Genomic DNA, 18,719 nt, shown 5'->3' with positions numbered 1-18,719 from the left:
GCTTGCCTATCTCGACACAGCGCTTGTCGGCATGGATTGTGCATTGTATACGCACGTGTTATGAGCTCGCCAATGTTCCGCCCCAGAGATCCGGGCCCACTCGACTAGGGCCCAAGCATCCTCAACGGCCTTCTTGGCGCAGGTCCCTATCCAGGAGATCTGTAAGGCAGCCACCTGGTCGTCCGTGCATATGTTCAAAGTCAGGCAGCTTTGCGTTTTGGACTGTGCCTGACGCACCACCAAGCACATGATGTGGCAGCAGCAGCTTCAGCAGCGGGGGAGGAAGGAAGACAAGGACAAGGTTGATACCAAGCAACTGCTACTACAGGAGCTGTTCTTAGAGCAATGTCACACATTACAGTGCTGTTTCTGGGCTTAGAAAACCAGTGTGGATTGGTGGGATAGGATCACTAGGCAGACCTGGGATGACCAGCAGTGGTGAGAGAATTTCAGGATGGCGAAGATGACTTTTTCTGAGATCTGTGCTGAACTAGCAGCAGCAGCATACCATCCTGCAGTGTCCCCACACACGGACAAGCGATTCGCAATCACCATTGGGAAAACGGGCCACTCTGAAATGCTACCAGTCATAGCAAGCCAATTCAGTGTAAGGAGATCCACTGTTGGGGCCATTGTACTGCAGATGTGTGCTGCCGTGCATAAGGCACAGTTCCACAGTTCTTATAAAGCTCAGGAATGTATTTTGAAAGAGTATTACACAATTCACGGTAAACAAGGGGTTACTGTACTCTAATGAATTCTGTCTTGTGTGCTCAGGCATTTTCCCTCCAAACTAGCTTGAGTAACTGCGGTTAAACCCCCAATGTAGACAATAATTACCATAATTAGCTGCTAATGCTACTGTTTCTGGACTAAGGCCTACAGTAATCTGTGAGAGACATGCTGTGCCTTGTCTTTGAGGATACTGGAGGTAGCTTAGTACTGTTGCTAGGTCACTATGGGGAAAGATTGTGCCCCCTATTAACTAATTGTATTAATCACATTAATGCACTATCCCAGAGATCCATTGTGTTAGGGACTACACATGTACATACGCAGCCCCTGCCCTGAAGAGTTTACAATCTAACTGGACAAGACAGACGAAGGGTAGAAGAAGGAAATGTTATTCCTTTTCCATATGAGGAACTGAGGCACAAGTTAAATGACCAGGTGAAGAGGTGTCAGATCAGGGTTCAATTCCCATCTCTGCCAGACATCCTGAGTCCCAGCTGAGTACATTAACCACGCTTCCTCCTGCTAAAAGTTCTGATTACAATGGCAAAATAAGTTGGCAGCTAATTTCCCTCCCTCTATTTTTAGCCCTTTATCTCTCTTTTCCAGGCAGCAGTGAGCTCTTCCTGTGCATCTCCACCACTACCTCTTCTCCAGGAGCCATTGGCGCACTAAGACTTTTGTCCTCTGTTTTACAATGTCAGTGCCTCCCTGTTGTCCCCACCCTGCCCTCTCATGGCAAAGCATCCTAGGGGACACCAGGCAGAAAGCAAATGCTGCTTTGTTTGTGAGACCGATTTCTCACAGCATTGAAGGGGGACTGTGCCAATTCTGTTCTCAGACAGTGGCCTCTCATTTTCTACCAAGGTTAGAGTCCCAAGGGCTTAGTTTGCACATTCAAAGCAAATGGGGCAATGGATGAAATGCTGCATAGCACTGAAAAGATCCTTCCCTTCCCTGCAAGACATTTGTATTGGGAATGTCACACTGAACAAAAATCTGAGTGAAAGAACAGCGGATTACATGAAAGGCCACTAGCCTGAAATAGTCACACAAGGCTAACAGAAAATCACCACTATGGTGGGCTTCAAACTGGCAATCAGAATACTTTATACTTTTTTTCTCTTTTTTATAACATGAGAAAGCTAATCAGATCATACGATAATTCATTTTCAGCTTCCTATCTTTAGGACACTACCGAGTTCCTTTCATATGTTGCTGCTATGAAACTTTCTTAAGTCCGTGCCTAACAAAGCATAGAGGTAGACCCACTGTATTCAGTGGGACTGCTCATGAGTTTGCTTTCCTGAATAAGAGCCAGAATAAGGCCATATTTAGAACATTTTAAAAATATCAAACTGCTTGCTAAGCAGCATAATCTTTTTCACCAGATCTACAAAACACGTGTTGTTTGCCCACATTTTCCCCCTTTATTTACATCTGGTTAAAAAAAATGGAGAGTTGATCTGTAAAACTGCACAAGTACAACATTGAGCTGAGAAGACAAATATCAAGGAAACATGTAAGGCCTGATTCTGCCAGTATGATTCGATCGACGTGATGAGGTCACTTCTGACTTATGCCTGTGGAAGCAAGATCAAAATCAAACCCAAATTGAATTTAACCTGGAGTTAACCTCCAATTAACATGTATTATATTGTGATTTAACTTTGCTAGGTAGATCCATGGCTTTTTAGGAGAAGACAGTTTCTTAAAATATAGAAAGATAAACTAAATTTTATGTGTTTTAGGTAATGGTGTCTGAGGATGAGACTGAAAATTTGTCTAAGTGTGGGGAAAGTAAAGAATTTCTTCGGTTGAACAAAGGTAAAATCAAAAAGTGTTTGTACTTTCAATCTAGACTATGTTTACAGAATTGCTGTGAATATTTAAAACAAAACAACAATATACACAAAAGGGACTTGCAACTGACACTAATCTCACTATCATATGACTACTGGGAAATAGCAACAGAGGGTCCTGTGGCACCTTAGAGGCTAACAGAAGTATTGGGAGCATAAGCTTTCGTGGGTAAGAACCTCACTTCTTCAGATGCAAGAAGAAGTGAGGTTCTTACCCACGAAAGCTTATGCTCCCAATACTTCTGTTAGTCTCAAAGGTGCCACAGGACCCTCTGTTGCTTTTTACAGATTCAGACTAACACGGCTACCCCTCTGATACTGGGAAATAGTTAATTGGAAGCAAAATCTTTGTGTGCTTAGGCCAGGGAACTGAATATTCACTTGGAGGACAGATTTCAATTTCAAGGGACGATTGTAAATGACTACAGGTCTGTCTCATCTTACGCGGGGGTTCCGTTCAGCAGTTAGCGCGCAAAGCGAAAACCGTGTATAGTCAAAATTACATTGAGTTCAGTGGCGGGCGGAATCGCCCGCACTACAGGTACAGTATTTTTCTCTTTTTTTTGTTTTGTTTTTTGTTTTTGCCAACTGCGTAAAGCTGAAATCGCGCATGTTAAATGCACGTAAGATGTGACAGACCTGTATCTTTAAAATGATATATATATAGATAACTTCCTTTTTCAACATAAGCTAGTGTTAAAGCATTCTTTAAAGAAATTACTTCAAAGTGGTTTCTAAAGTCAACAATTTGTTTTTCATCTAATGTGTTTTGCAAAATGTTTAGGTTCGTTTGGAGGAAAACAGAAAGAGTGTGACTTACAAAGGTATATTTGTTTTGATCAGAAGGATGCTACAAAAATAAAGGGAAATAATGTGCCTTCTTCAAAATTGGAAAGGTGAGAATAGTAATATTACCAAAATGCAAAGGGGCTGTTCCAAAATGTTTTGTAATGGTGCTATAGCTAATGATACCAAATATTGCAATGTATTGCAAACACTGAATATGCTAGACAAAACACTGAGTTAGGAATACAGTAATGATCTCACAGGTTATAGCGGTAACTACCAGCTTCAGTGTGCGGTTAAGAATGTTTTAGCATTTTATGTCTTCCATTTATACTACATTTGTAGTGACTTTTGCAGTATATATATATATATATATATATATATAAAACACATTTTTACTGATCTTACTTACTGCCGCTAAAAACTGTGTTAATTTCAAAAGACTTACTTTCAGACTTAAGGCCTAGTCTAGTCATCAGTGTAAATTGGCACTAACTTTATTGCAGTCAGTGGAGTTACATAAATGTAAAATTAGACTGAAAATAAGGATTGCTCCTTAATACTTACTTAAATTATTCTTTAGCTCTTATTTAAAGTAAAGTGGTAATTCTGTTTAATTTTGAAAAGTTGCTAATGCATAATTGTATTTTACCTGCTCTTACCTTTTTTGTTCTAAATCAGTGTCTTCTGAAATAAACTATATCCACATTGTGCTGCTTCAAAATTCCTTTCGTTTCCTAATAACTTGATTTGATAAAAGTTCTAGTAATAAAAGCTCTGGGCCAAATCCTGCATTCCTGTTGCACATACAGCTCCCATTCTTTTCAAGAGAAAGGCAGAGGCTTAAAAACACAGCACACTATAACCGAGTGGAAGGGGCTAAAAAAAATATCCAAAAAAAAGAACATCCAGTCAGGTGTTCACTCTCTATATAAAAGCCAAATTCTCTTCTAAGACTTCAGATTCCCTAATCAAGTTAAATTATCTTCAGCAACCGGTATATTCTTTTGTGTGAAATGAGACCCAATAATTCCGTATGCAGCTACAGTAAGATACCTAACTGTGATGCTGCATGTAACTAGATTTTCACTCAAATATGTATACATATAAAGGCATAACTTTGCAATGAGTTGAGCACCTCCTGTCAGATGATCAGCAGCCTCGGCTCCCATTGACTTCCCCACTTGGCAAGATGGGGCCAAAGTGGGGCTTTTGCCAACATCCTTAACTTCACTGGGTGAGTGAATGAAAGAGCTACAAAGTTTTTCTGTTCAAAACATAAGTAACCTAACACAATTAGGTAAGCTCACTGCAAAGTAGACTGAGTAGCCTAAATGCCGACTTTAAAATAATGCTATATGAGGTTGAGATGGTAAACAGATAAATATTTTTTCCACAATAATGAACTCAACCCTTTATTGCCTACATTGTATCTTTTACTGCTGGGTTAATTTCTATGCTTGATGCCATGTAGCAGAGTTGTGGGAATTTTCTGGTATATTTGTCCTAAAAATCTCAACCAGAGGAAGCACTCTGGATGGTTTATAAAGCAGACTCCATTTTTAATGACTTTTCTCAAATACAAATAAAATATATGATGTTGATATAATCTACTCAGCCTATATTGTACTGAAAGCAATAAAATATCGTGATACAAATAAATACAAATCGTGTGTGTTAATTATTCAGCAAATTATTTAATCTGTTGCCCACTCTGTTGCTTATGCTACACAAATGTAGCTATTCAGCTATTTTGTTGATACTTTTGAATCTGCAATGCCAGTTTAATAGTACTAGGGGCTAGTCAATTCCAGCTCTGTGCTTAATACTTGCTCTTTAGTAAGCTTCACAACTGTGTATAACTTTAATTTGACTATATTTCTAATAAATATAAAATTATAAATTACCTTATTGATGCCCATGTAGATATCAAAGGATCGTCAGTGCAGCCCAACTTGATATTCCTGAATTCTGGCTTGCAAAATTTCCTGTTCATTGACGTTTAATTTGTGCATACCAGAGCCTCAGTGCTTTGCTGCAAGTATATCAAGGAGGCCCAGTTAGCCAGTCATCCTGCTCCTACAATCTGTAGTGCAGGCTTTTTTTTGTTAAGCAGACATCTCCCCCCTGGATGAATGGCCCAGAGCAAGCCATCCATCATTCCCTAAAATCAGAGGAATCAGCCACGATTTGTAAGACTCTGCACTTTAGGATTAGAGTAGTGTAGAATGCACATTTCCAAGTCTGCTGGGCCAGTATCCTCAGGTGACTAAACATATTTTATGTTCTTCCTAAATCCTTTTGAAAATCAGGATTCCATGCTGTCTCTTTTATTTGTACCTTACTTCCTTTCTCCCTCTAGGAACTCAGTGGGGTTGATAAATAAGATGATAGAAAGTATGTCTCTGACTTCTTTTGGTGTAATACTTTAAAATGATCTTTTGTCTGCTTTATATCTAGTGCATTGGCTGAAGATCAAAAAGGATGTGCTGAAGGAAAAGTCCAAGTTGCGATGCAGGAGACGGGTGCTGTGGCACACATAGGAGAGTCTTCCCAGTGTATGTCTGGAAAGAAAACTGTAGAAACATTAACCTCTCTTTTAAGGTGAGTGTTTCGGTGGCTAATGCCTTGAACAGTTCTAATACTTTCACTCCATCAGAGCAATTGCAGCTATTGATCTGGCCTTCACTGAGCAGTGCCATAATTTATGTCTCTATTTCAAAGGTACAGAAGGGAATCCAGATAGAATTGGAATGCTCTGTAGACTGCCCAAAATATTACAAAAATTGGATCAGATCTTCAAAAGTGTATGCAATGCACTTCAGTGTGCCCAGCTTACATAGATGTTTCTTCTCAGATGCACATATGTAAATCGGGGTCTACATAATTAGACTTCTGCAGAAGTTGGGCTCAGTTTTGAATATCTGGTCCATTAACTTTATTGCACAATGCTGTTTGTATATTTAGAAAAATCAAGTTCAGTAAATGCTAAGTAACATGCACCAGCAAAGCTTTTAACAAGAACATGAATTTAACTGAGAATGAAATATATTCCTCTTTTAACCAGTTGAATTCCTGGCTTTTGGTTTTTGTGTAACTGTAATCCTAGTTTCCAGGATGTTGGCTCTTTTCCCATCACACAACCTCACTGTAATGCCAGATTTAACAGGGTGAAATGAGGGTTGCACTTATCTGCCTTTGAAGCAAGGCGTGGGAGATAATCATTGTTGACCATAGTCCCTGTGGCTGACTATGGACTATTTCCCAAGCCACCAGGAAGTGAAAGACTGACTGTGTACCTTCTTGTGGATAGTGGGTTGGATCATATGTGAAGGTGCCAAGTGGGACCAGATGAGATGCCTGCTGCTGAAGAGATGGATCTTAGTGGCTGGGGACATCATTACACCAATTGTCTACATAACACTTAGAAAAATGATAAAGTAGTGTATGTGAAAAAACTTTAGAGATTTGGATTAGCAAAATTCAATAACAGTTGCCAGCTGTATCTTTAAGGTTGTGAGTGCACATATTATATAACCCACTTTGAGAGAGTGAGGAATCTTTCCCAGCTAAGTAGAACAAACATTCAAAACCAGTTGAATGTGCTTTAACAGTCTTCAGAGGAAATATTGCTAATTGTTACTTCTTTTGTTATTTGGGGAAGAAATTTTTCACTTGGACCAGAGCTCAAAGAGCCGGGAAGCGATGTACAAGAAGAGAGGGGGTGTAAGCACGCTGCTAAACACCTTAAAATATATTTCACCTTAACAAAAACGATGTTAAGTACGCATAAGCCAGTGGCCCTCAACCATTCCAGATTACTGTATCCCTTTCAGGAGTCTGATTTGTCTTGTGTAACCCAAGTTTCACCTCACTTAAAAACTATTTGCTTACAAAATCAGACATAAAAATACAACAGTGTCACAGCACACTTTTAGTGAGAAATTGCTTACTTTCTCAGTTTGTCTGTGTGAAATGTTAGTTTGTACTGACTTCGCTCATACTTTTTACGTAGCCTGTTGTAAAACTAGGCAAATATCAAGATGAGTTGATGTACCCCCGGAAGACCTCTCTGTACCCCCAGAGATACATATGCCAGTGGTTCTTAACCAAGGGTACAACAGAAACATGACAAATTAAAGTTAGAAATTTAGTGGACAAATAGCTGCTGCAGTAGAATGAGGTGAGATTTTAGCTTCATATACATTAAACCATCTAGTAACGTTGTAGATTAGAAGTAAATCAAAAGGATAAAACAACAGCCTCATAATTATCATGTGGCTGAAATTGACCAGAAGTCCACTAAAATCACCCAAAGTACTAACTATTTCTTCAGGTGACAGCTCTGCCAATAATAAAAAAAAAATGCATTAGACTATCCTTTCAGCATAGTTCTGTAGGAAAGTGGTTGACTTAATGTGTTTGTATCAAAAGTAATTATCTGTATAGGCTTCTGACATGCTGTCAACATCAGATTTTATGGCCAGGCTTTCTGCAGATAAAATGAAACTTGTAGGAAACCCATTTTCCTTCCTCATTTGTTGCATAGTAATTGACTGAGTAAAATGGGATCTTACAAGAGCTTACAATGGAGCTGTCATGAATGCCGGACTTCTGTCTTTGATCGAGCATATAATTCAGTTGCTAGCGCTAACAGTGGAGAATTTAAAATGTAGGAAACAAATACTGCATAGGAAATATTTAACTATTCAGGAATCAAATGCTCCAAAACAAAGATTACTGGGCTTGTGGTTAAGCCATGTAAATAACAGTTATCAAATAACACTGTCACACACACACACACACCCCATTCTCCCTGTTTCAGCTACCTTCTTTACCCCCATGTCTGTAAAGGGCAACCACTATCCATTCAGCCAGTCGACTGAATTGACTTTGGAGTCAAGCCACAGGTTCCAGAAAGGTTACTGCTTAGTATGGGCAAGTCACACTATCCCAAGGGCAGAGAACACTGCTACGCCGTTTCCTTTGGCTGAGTGAATTGGCTGGGCGGGATTTTATTCTGTGGCTTTCCAGGGACTAGATCAGAACCTTAGTGCTGTTTTTGTCCTCTCCCACTGATTCACTGTGATTATGAAGGACACTTAATCTCTCTCTACCTCAATCTGCCTCTCTGAAAAATAGGGATGACACCTCTTTAAAATCTTTGGGCATCCTTGGTTAAAAGGGTATCTTAGTGTAAAATACTATTCCAGCCCCTGGTTGACATAGTATTGAAGACCTGAATTGAAAACTGCACCAGAATTTCCAAAAATTATATCCAGACCAAAGGACCAGTTCCTTAATTTTAGAAACAATGGATTCCACAATGGATTCTCTGTGGCTGCCTGTGAGGGTTTAACCCCCGCGTCACAGGGCTGCACAGCCTAGTGGCCGGAGTCCACAGAGTTAACCCTCATTACAGGGCAGCACGGCCTAGTGGCCAGAGTCCAGGGAATTAGCCCTTGTCACAGGGCTGCACAGCCTAGTGGCCGGAGTTCACAGAGTTAGCCCTCGTTCCAGGGCAGCACAGCCCTAGTGGCCAGAGTCCAGGGAATTAACCCTTGTCACAGGGCTGCACTAACCTTAATATATTGTATTATGTTTTCAGGCAGTCTTTGGATATATAGTTTTAATCTTTCTCCACAAATAATATCTTTTTTACTTAATGTGAGGCGTTCTAGTGCTATAAGCTTTGTCCTGGCATATCTAAAGCAGTTTGGTTTGTTCCATAGAGTCCAATCCATGGTACCAGAGTAAGAAGGGCGAGTTCCTAGTAGGTGTCTTAATAAGAAGCATTCTGACTGGGTCCCCTAGTCTCCACAGTACAAGACTTGAGGTTAAAGGAATCTTGGATACTGACATATACCACATTTTGTTGAAATGTTTTAGGGAAGTCCTGCTGTATTTTTTGCCGGACTGCGAACTATCAAGAGAACAGCTTAATTGCATGTCTGCTGAGGATCTTGTATCTATGTTTAAGGTATGTGAACTTGTAGTTTAAGTCTGTGTGTGTTCTAATAGGTAATAGAGTGGTTGCAGTTTAAAAAGTTTACACATGCATTCCGCACCACAATAGCTAAAAACATAGCCTTTCCGAATCCCAGGATGGGGAACATCCTGATTTCTTAAATACTACTTCATGATAAATGTTCGTAAATTTTCATAGTGACCACTGTGTGGAGCCTTTTTTTCCTAAGGTCACTTGTTTGAATCTGCCCAGATTGATAATAATCGCAAATAACCTGACAGCTGTTGTATGCAATCGGGTGAAATTAGGTGTTCTTCAGTGAACAGATGTGCACATCATAAAATCACTCCTCCTGTTGCTGCTCATACAATATTTAAAAATTGGGGACCAGGGAAGAAGAGTCTTCTTAAATACACTGATTTTAATGCATCCAGGTATCTTATTTAACTGTGTGGTTAAGAATTAGGACAGAGTTGTAGGGGTTAGAAAAGTCTTACAAGCTTAGTGTAATGTATTTTAGGTATGTTTTTCCTATACAGCAGTTTTGAAGATAAATTTTAGTTTCAAGAGAAAAAATATTCCAATTTGAAGTAATATGTAATAATGGTTTGCGCAATCTCTTAAATATGAAGGGTTTGTTTTATACAGTGTTGTTGTAGTCATGTTTTTCCCAGGATGTTAGAGAGACAAGATGGGTGAGGTAATACCTTTATTGGACCAACTTCTGTTGGTGAGAGAAAGACAAGCTTTCGAACTTACACAGAGCTCTTCTTCGGGTCAGGATTTGTTTTGGTTTTTCTGTGAAGCAGTGCCTAAGCCAATGGTCAGCACATACTGCTAGGGGCCAGGTCCTGCATCCACTGAAGTCAGCAAAAAACTCCCATTGATTTCAGTGGGCTCGGGGCAGATCTGTTGAGGTCTAAATAAAATTGGCTTGATAGTGCATATTGACCTAGTCCCACCAACTAGGTCTGTAAAGGACACCATTGGCCTCTTCTATTTTTAGGAACGCTTTACTCCCACCCTTAATTCCTTTGAAAACAAAGGGACATTCAGGGCCGCCCCGGCGGGGGAGAGGAGGGAGTAAGTGGGGCAATTTGCTCCGGGCCCCACAGGGGCCCCCACGAGAGTTTTTTGGGGCCCCTGGAGCGGGGTCCTTCACTCGCTCTGGGCGCCTGGGAAAACTCTTGCGGGGCCCAGGCCCCGGAGCTTCTTCCGCTCCAGGTCTTCGGCGGCAGTTCGGTGGCGGGGGGGGGGGGGGTCCTTCCGCCCCGGGACCCGCCTCCTAAGTGCTGGGTCTTCAGCAGCAATTTGGCGGTGGGGGCCCCCTGCCGCCGAAGACCCCAGGCCCCCTGAATTCTCTGGGCGGCCCTGGGAGATTAAGGTGTGGAGTAAAATATGTGAATGGGGAGTAACTCTTAGGTAGAATCAGACCTAAGCTTGCAATGTTTCCATCCAGACTGGTTTCCATAAGATGACTTATTGCTCTCCTCCCATAGTCAATTTGTCATCTATGTGTTTCTGAAGTTATTTTGCATGACAATAGGAAATTTATCAGATAGGAAAGGTACCCTTCAGAGAAGTGGTAGTTCAACCTCATTCTATCCCATGTAATTAAAACCTCTGACTTCTAAAAATAGGTAATTAGGTTTGGAGTGGAATGATTTCTTCCACAGTTTGGTTGCTTAGCTGCAGCTTTAAAATGGCAGTCAAGGATCAAATACCCCTTGCATTCAGTGTTTGGATCGCTTGCCCCTGACAACCAAATTGAACTTTAAAAATAAATACAAAACGTTTCTGAGAAAATGCCTCCTGCATATTGGTAAAGTTTCTTGGCATTGCTAGCCAGATGTGATCACTACTTGGGACAACATATTGGGAGAAAAGTCAGCAGTTGGTTATGTTAAGTCCATTTGCATAGAGGTAGAATTTTTTAATATTTGACACAAAGGAACTCTGCAATACAACGTGTGATGTTGCCCTCCAGCAATTAGACAATAGAGAAGATAAGGGATGGGGGAGGGACAGCTCAGTGGTTTGAGCATTGGCCTGCTAAACCCAGGGTTGTGAGTTCAATCCTTGAGGGGGCTACTTAAGGATCTGGGGCAAAAAATCAGTACTTGGTCCTGCTAGTGAAAGCAGGGGGCTGGATTTGATAACCTTTCAAGGTCCCTTCCAGTTCTAGGAGATAGGATATCTCCATTTATTTATTTATTTATAAGAAGACCTATTATTATAGGCTAGAGGAGTTCTTCTTTGATCAAGTGATAAAGATTTATCTTCTTAGTACTAGAGGATGGAAGGTTCGTCAGGTGTGCGTGACTCATCCCATCGCTGTTTTCTGCTCCTTGTAGAGGTTTTTACACCTCAACCTTACCTTAAAGATGTAGGTGAACTCAATTGTGGGAAAAGTTTCACTATCCTCCAGTGGGCACTAAAGATTTGCTTTGCCTCTGTGGAACTCTTGCAACAATTCTCGGAAACCTGCATTTTTCTTCTCCCAGGTCCTCCTGAGTTGACTGATGTCTGACTCTGATCCTTGCTCTCCTTTTTCCTCATTTCTGTATTTGCTTCTATTTAGCTGCTTATTATTATACAAATGTTTCTTTACTCCTGTTAAGCTCATACATAAGCTTAATATCCTCACTATAAATATTAATTCTGCTTTATCTATAAAAATAGCCACAGGGGCCTTCAGAACAACTAAAGAAGCCAGCATTGTGCTGCAGCCAGGTAAAACTATTTTATGTAATTCGTTTGTATTCTAAACTGATGTTACATTAGATAGAGTAATTTTTTGTGTGTCGGTTTCCAAGGAAAAGAGCATTCTTTCATATTAATTATTGAATTAATTAACAGCAGTACATATAATACCCAAGAGACACATTCTCCTCCAATGATATACAGTGCATAGAAAAGGTTAAATTTAGGTCAGTAAAATGGGGTTTACATTTTGCCTTCAATTATGCCCTTGCAGTACTTTTGAAGCTATTGCAGTCAGAGGTGCTTATTGGCATGACTAGGCATAGAATTTAGCCCACTTATTCTTCTGTGAGTGGTTGCAGACCTGTATTCCACTCAAGTGTGTGCAGGCCTAGGTCACCGAAACCAGAGAAATTCACTTAGCAGTATCTATCAAGGCAGTGCTCACACCCTGCCAGGACTACTTGAGGCCTGCACTGCTTCAACCCTCCTCAGTACTTTCTTACCGTCCACAGTTTGAGTCAGAGCGTTCCGTGTGGTACAGTAACTCCTCACTTAAAGTCGTCCCGGTTAACGTTGTTTCTTTGTTACATTGCTGATCTATTATGGAACATGCTTGATTAAAGTTGCGCAATCCTCCCTTATAATGTTGTTTGGCATCCGCATGCTTTGTCCACTGCTTGCAGGAAGAGCAGCTCTTTGCAGCTAGCTGGTGGGGGCTTGGAACCACGGTGGACCAGCAGCCCCCCATTAGCTCCCCGCTCCCCTAAGTTCCCTGTGTGGCAGACGCCCAGCAGGCTATCAGTTGCCGGCAGTTCAGCTGTCCCTCCCCCCATTGCCATGTGCTTCTCCTGCCCTCTGCCTTGGAGCTGCTCCCAGGAGCTTCCTGTTTGGCACCCCTCTTCCCCCTCCCCCCCTGCACAGCAATGTCAAGATGTCCCCCTCTCCCCTGCTCCTGCCCCCGCTTACTCCTTCTCCATAGAGCAGGGTGGGGACATGACAGGGCTCAGGACGGAGGGAGCTTGCTAGCCACAGCTGCTATCTCAACTTCCTGATCTACTTAAAAAGGCAATGTACTTAGAGTGGTGTCAGCATACTTAAAGGGGCAATGTGCATCTCTCTCTCTCACACAGGGTGTGTGTCTCTGTCTGCCATGCTGTCTCCCCTCCCTCCATTCGTGCTGCCTTGTAGAGTGTGAGGCTACATTAACAACAATGTGTTAACCCTTGAGGGCTCAACCGAATGCTAGTTCATCATTTTGCAGTAAGGCATTCCATGGGAAATATCCCACCTTCTTCCATCCTCTAACTTCACCACCTCAACCAAGCTTCACAATCATCATTGCTGTGTACAATATTAAATTGTTTGTTTATACTGTGTGTGTATGTGTTTATGTATGTGTGTATGTATGTATATATAATATATATATATTATAATTTTTTGTCTGGTGAAAAAAATTTCCCTGGAACCTAGCTCCCCCACCCCCATTTACATTAATTCTAATGGGGAAATTGGATTCGCTTAACATCGTTTCGCTTAAAGTCGCATTTTTCAGGAACATAACTACAACATTAAGCAAGGAGTTACTGTATCTTACCTCACACTTCTGTTGTTCTCTCAGAGAGTTTACTCTAGGTATTTTGTATATAGTTAGTAGTAGTACCCTTAGTGTTAGATTACTTAGTGTAATAGTTGGATTTTACCTGGTGCAAAGCCTTTGCTAGGTTTCAAGCACTATCTCTCATGTAGAGTAGCTATCCTCAAGAGTAATTTCCATGCTCAGTGCTTATTGTGCCTGAGAAGGGCATATTGAAGAGAAAGTACTCCATTTGCAGGTCCTTCAAAAAGAGGATACTGGTGACTAGAGACTTATGCCTGGCCCAGCACCCTGTAGAGCAGGGGTCTCAAACACGCGGCCCACGGGCCGCATGCGGCCCGCAGGGTGATTTTCTGTGGCCCACGAGCCCCTCGCAGTCCCCCCGCCCTCCCCCAGTGTTTACCAGAGCGGCTCCGGCCGGACGTGCACTGGGAGCAGGGCATGCTCCCTGCCAGCCTGCCCTGCGCAGCTCCGGGAAGAGGCTGGGGAAGGGGGGACGGAGGGGTTGTGTGTGGCTGTTGCTTCAGGCAGTGCCCCCAGCAGCTCCCATTGGCCAGGAGCAGGGATCCACGGCCAATGGGAGCTGCTGGCAGCGGTGCCTCAAGCAACAGAAACACACAGCCCCTCCACCCCCCCTTCCCCACGTTCTAGCCTCTTGTGGGGGCAGGGCAGACAGGCAGGCAGGGAGCCTGCCTTGCCCCCGGTACGCGCCAGGCCAGATCCTGCCCCCCAAGCCCCTCCTGCAGCCGAACCCCCTGCCCTGAGCCCCCTGCCGCACCCTGCACCCTGACCCCTTGCTGTACCCCTCACCCCTCCTGCACCCCACACCTCAACTCCCTGCCCTGAGCCCCCACCACACCCCACGCCCCTCCTGCACCTCCTGGGGGCAGGGAGGGGGCAGAGTTGGGGTGGGGATTTTGGGGAAGGGGTTGGAATGGGGGCAGGGAAGGGGTGGGAAGAGGCGGGGCAGGGGCGGGGCCTCATGGAAGGGGTGGAGTGGGGGCAGGGCCAAGGGCAGCGGGGGCGGAGGTGTCAGTTATGCGGCCCTCGGGCCAATGTACTAGTCCTCATATGGTCCTCATGGTCATTTGAGTTTGAGACCCCTGCTGTAGAACAAGACATGAGACCCACTTTGGTGTTGGGATCCTCCTCAGATTGCCCGACCCCTCAGCATGCTTTGATACCACCGCAAGACTCTGATTCTTCTCCCAAGGGAAGGAAGAGATTGTTCTCCTTCCTGTCCACCCCGAGAAAGAAGACTCAGAAAACCGACGGTAGTCACTCCAAGGCTCAGGGAGATTCTTCCTCCTCTTCTAAGAGGAGTGTTGGGCAACATCAGGATTCTTCAGGTACTCAGAATAGAGCTGGGCTGTCTTCCCACTCTCCAGTACCAAGACGATATCATTCTAGCACTATACCATAGACTCCAGTACGGTCCATGGTGCGTCTATTGAGTCCAGTACTGACAACATCAGTCTCAGCACCGACCCTATCAACTCCACAGGCTTATCAACCCGACAGCCTCAGATTTACTTTGCCTCTCTGTGCTAAACTCACCTGTGATACAGGAGTCCTCAGCTGTGTGGTGTCTTCTGCAGTCCTGGGACTATCAGATTTGATTACATCAGAATACAGGTTGTTGGTGTGGTCATCTCCAACACTGTTTAAAAATCAGACTGCAAAGACAAATCAGTTTCCGTAGCAACACTGAGAGATCCATTGTCAGTATCAGTTCCATTTTTGGCTCTGGAGACCATTTCATCTTGTATAGGCAAGAGCTACAGATTCGGTACTGGCCTCTACTTCAATACTGATATCCTTTCCAGTACTGCCTCAATGACACCACCAGTTCTCCAGGCTCTGGCTTCTGTGCCTTCATTGGTACCAATGTGGCCCATGTGCTGGGCTTCAGACAAGTCACGGCATGTGACGGCTCCACCAAGGTGGCTCCTCCCTTCCCTTCAGACTATTTGGAATGTTCCTCGCGTTTGAGTTCAGAGTCATCTTCTGCTTCTCTTTTTCTGTCCAGGCACCAAGCTCAAAAGTTTTGAGAGCACCAGGGGATCCCCATCAGCACTGAGATCAATACTGTTTTTGCAGTAGAGACGGCAGTTTTTGGCTGGTTCCTGCTGGCCACCAGTGCCATATCACTTCCCTTAGTGGCCTTCATGGAACCCTTGGGATGTCCCTCAACCTTCAGGGTTCGATCCTCTTCTCATTCCAGAGAATCTTGCCACACCCACCAGCTGTCTCACTTCCTGACCCAACTAGGCTGGAGACTCATATTGAGGTTGCTCCTTCTGAGCTGGTACAGACTAAGCCTTTATTGCAGGAGCAAACGGGGTCACTTTGGGCCTACTTCCTTCTTCATCTTCCTCACCAGACGATTGCACTATGCCAGATTCATCTTCTGTGCCTAAAGACTTTATTTTATCAAGATCTCCTTAGGGAAATGGCTACAGCCTTGGCATTCAGGCCAAGTTTATTCAGGAGAATACCCATAAGTTGGTGCACATTCTCCAGTCGTCAGTTTCAGGGAGAGTAGCTCTACCTATAAATGAAGTACTTTTGGAAAATGGTATTATGTCCCTATGCAGAGTTTTGAGTGCTTCTATTAATATCCAGCCTCTAACTTGCTATTGTAACAGCTGAAAATGAGAGAGTGAAACATGAGACAAGTTTCAGAGTAACAGCCGTGTTAGTCTGTGTACTCCTGTTCTTCTTTTTGTGAAACATGAGAGATTTAAGTCAATGCCTAAAGATAGACAGTCTAAAAGATTGGATGTAATGGGACGAAAAATGCATTCAACCTTGTCTTTACAAATGTGCATTGCTAATTTTCAGGCACTGTTATCAAAATATAAATTTGTAAATTGGAAGGCTACGTCCAAATTTAGAGACAAATTGCCAGAATCCTCCAGGGAAGACTTTTTAAGGCTTTCATTGTGGAAGGTTGTCTAGTGTCAAAGATGTTGCTGCAGTGAGCATGGCATGTAGCGGACGCCTACTCCAGGATTATGTCCTCTGCTGTACAATGAGAAGAGCTTTGTTAACTCTGACATAGCTCCGGAGGTCCAGCAGGGCATAGAGGATCTACCTTTTGATTGTCAGTTTCTGTTTCTGAAAAGACTGATGAGATGCTACATTCTTTTAAGGAGTTGTTGAGCTACTGAGCTACAGAGAATTCTTTCCTGGGTGCTGGCTGATGAGTCTTTCCCACATGCTCAGGGTTTAACTGACCGCCATATTTGGGGTCGGGAAGGAATTTTCCTCCAGGGGAGATTGGTAGAGGCCCTGGAGGTTTTTCGCCTTCCTCTGCAGCATGGGGCATGGGTCACTTGCTGGAGGATTCTCTGCACCTTGAGGTCTTTATACCACGATTTGAGGACTTCAGTAACTCAGACATAGGGTAGGGGTTTTGTTACAGAAGTGGGTGGGTGAGATTCTGTGGCCTCCGTTGTGCAGGAGGTCAGACTATATGATCATAATGGTCCCTTCTGACCTTAAGTCTATGAGTCTACTTTCATTGGAGGTGACTGAGAGGCCTAATTATGGAGGTCAGCAGCAGCGATACCATCAGTATTCCCAGCTGTATTTCAGGAGTTGGCTTATCTTGCTAGACAGCATGACTTCCAGAAAGCAACACAATTTGCACAGGCGAAGGCTTTCCAGTTCCAACTTGAACCAACCAGCTCATCCTCTATCAGTCATTTAGATTCTCCTACAAAGGGCAACTTACCAGTTGTCAACTTCCAGACCAATTCCCTGCCATTTGGGGACAGACTGTCCTGTTTCTACAGTGCTTAGGAAACAACAACCACAGGCAAATGGTCCTAAACACTGTGAGATCGGGTTATGCAATCCAATTCCCCCTTCTCACTCCCAGGCACCATCCCTTTTCAGGGACTTCTCTCATGAATCACTGCTCCTTCAGGCAGTAGTGATTGCTTGTCAGGAGAATCGAAATTCACGTCTTCCCTTGCCTGGATGATTGGTTACTGAAAGGCAAGTCCGAAGCACAAGTCTGAGGCACAAGTCCTCCATCACATCCAGTTCATACTGTCTCTTTTATTGACTGGGGCTGATTTTGAGCAAAGGAAAATCAATATTAATTCTGATACAAAGAATCAAGTTCATTGTGGCCCTACTAGACTCTACAAGTTCCAGGGCTTTCTGCCAAATGAATAATTTCAAATAATTCTTCATCTGTGTCTGTTCTTCCAGTTTCACCCTTCAACTATGGCATGATTATGCCTGCCATTACTAAGTTATGTGGCTGCATGCACTTATACAGTCCAGCATGCAAGTTTGTGCCTTTGTCCTCTTAAATTATGGTTGAAGTTGATCTATCACCCATCTTCAGCCATTGGACAGGCTTGTCCAAGTGCCACTGGTGATCCTGGAGTACCTAGAATGGTAGGCACATCAGAGCAATGTGTGCAAGGGTGCTCCCTTTGCCCGTCTTCCACTGACCCAAATTATAGTTACCGAAGCCCCCACAATAGGTAGGGGGATGCAACTAGGAACATTGAAAGTTCAGGGTTTATTGGCAGAACAGGAAGCTTCCCTTCGGGTCAATGTCCTGGAACTTCAGGAGGTTTACAATACAGGCCAGGCCTTTTGGGCTCAGATCAAAGGGACAGCAGTTCACAGGCTTACCAACAATACCACTGTATTGTATTATGTGAGCAGTCAAGGAGGAGCCCACTCTAACCAGCTGTGTCAGGGAGCAAAACAGATTTGGCATTTTTTCTAGAAAGGAAGACTCATTCTCACAGTTACGCACTTGTCGGGAGTTCAGAATCAGTTGGCTGATCACCTCAGAAGGAATTTCTCCCAAAATCGCAAATGGTCACTGTGCTGCAGTCCATTTTCAACGAATGGGGCATTCCGATGATGGACTTGTTTGTAATAAAAGACAACAAGAACTTCAGTCAGTTTTGCTCTGGAGCTGGACTTGATCCAGGCTCATTAACTGATGCCTCCCATTTGAATTGGAGATCAGCATTGTGCTTCCCCCCAATCCCGCTTATCCCTCATCCCTGAGGTTATTGTAAAACTGAAGACAGAT

At 43.3% G+C, this 18,719-nt stretch overlaps 1 protein-coding gene across 1 annotated transcript in view; it reads left to right on the top strand.

Moving 5' to 3' along the window:
* MORC1 (MORC family CW-type zinc finger 1) overlaps positions 1–18,719 on the top strand; it is a 106,459-nt gene that overhangs the window by 78,730 nt on the left and 9,010 nt on the right. The window contains exons 21-25 of the mRNA XM_054016424.1: positions 2,484–2,559; positions 3,379–3,490; positions 5,841–5,984; positions 9,270–9,360; positions 12,031–12,081. Coding sequence (XP_053872399.1) covers positions 2,484–2,559; positions 3,379–3,490; positions 5,841–5,984; positions 9,270–9,360; positions 12,031–12,081 — 474 coding nt within the window. The remainder of the gene's footprint in view (positions 1–2,483; positions 2,560–3,378; positions 3,491–5,840; positions 5,985–9,269; positions 9,361–12,030; positions 12,082–18,719) is intronic.

The sequence above is a fragment of the Malaclemys terrapin genome, chromosome 1 (assembly GCF_027887155.1).
Source record: "Malaclemys terrapin pileata isolate rMalTer1 chromosome 1, rMalTer1.hap1, whole genome shotgun sequence".
Taxonomy (NCBI): domain Eukaryota; kingdom Metazoa; phylum Chordata; order Testudines; family Emydidae; genus Malaclemys; species Malaclemys terrapin.
The sequence above is the reverse complement of the archived record's forward strand: the minus strand, read 5'-3'. Positions and strand labels throughout refer to the sequence as shown.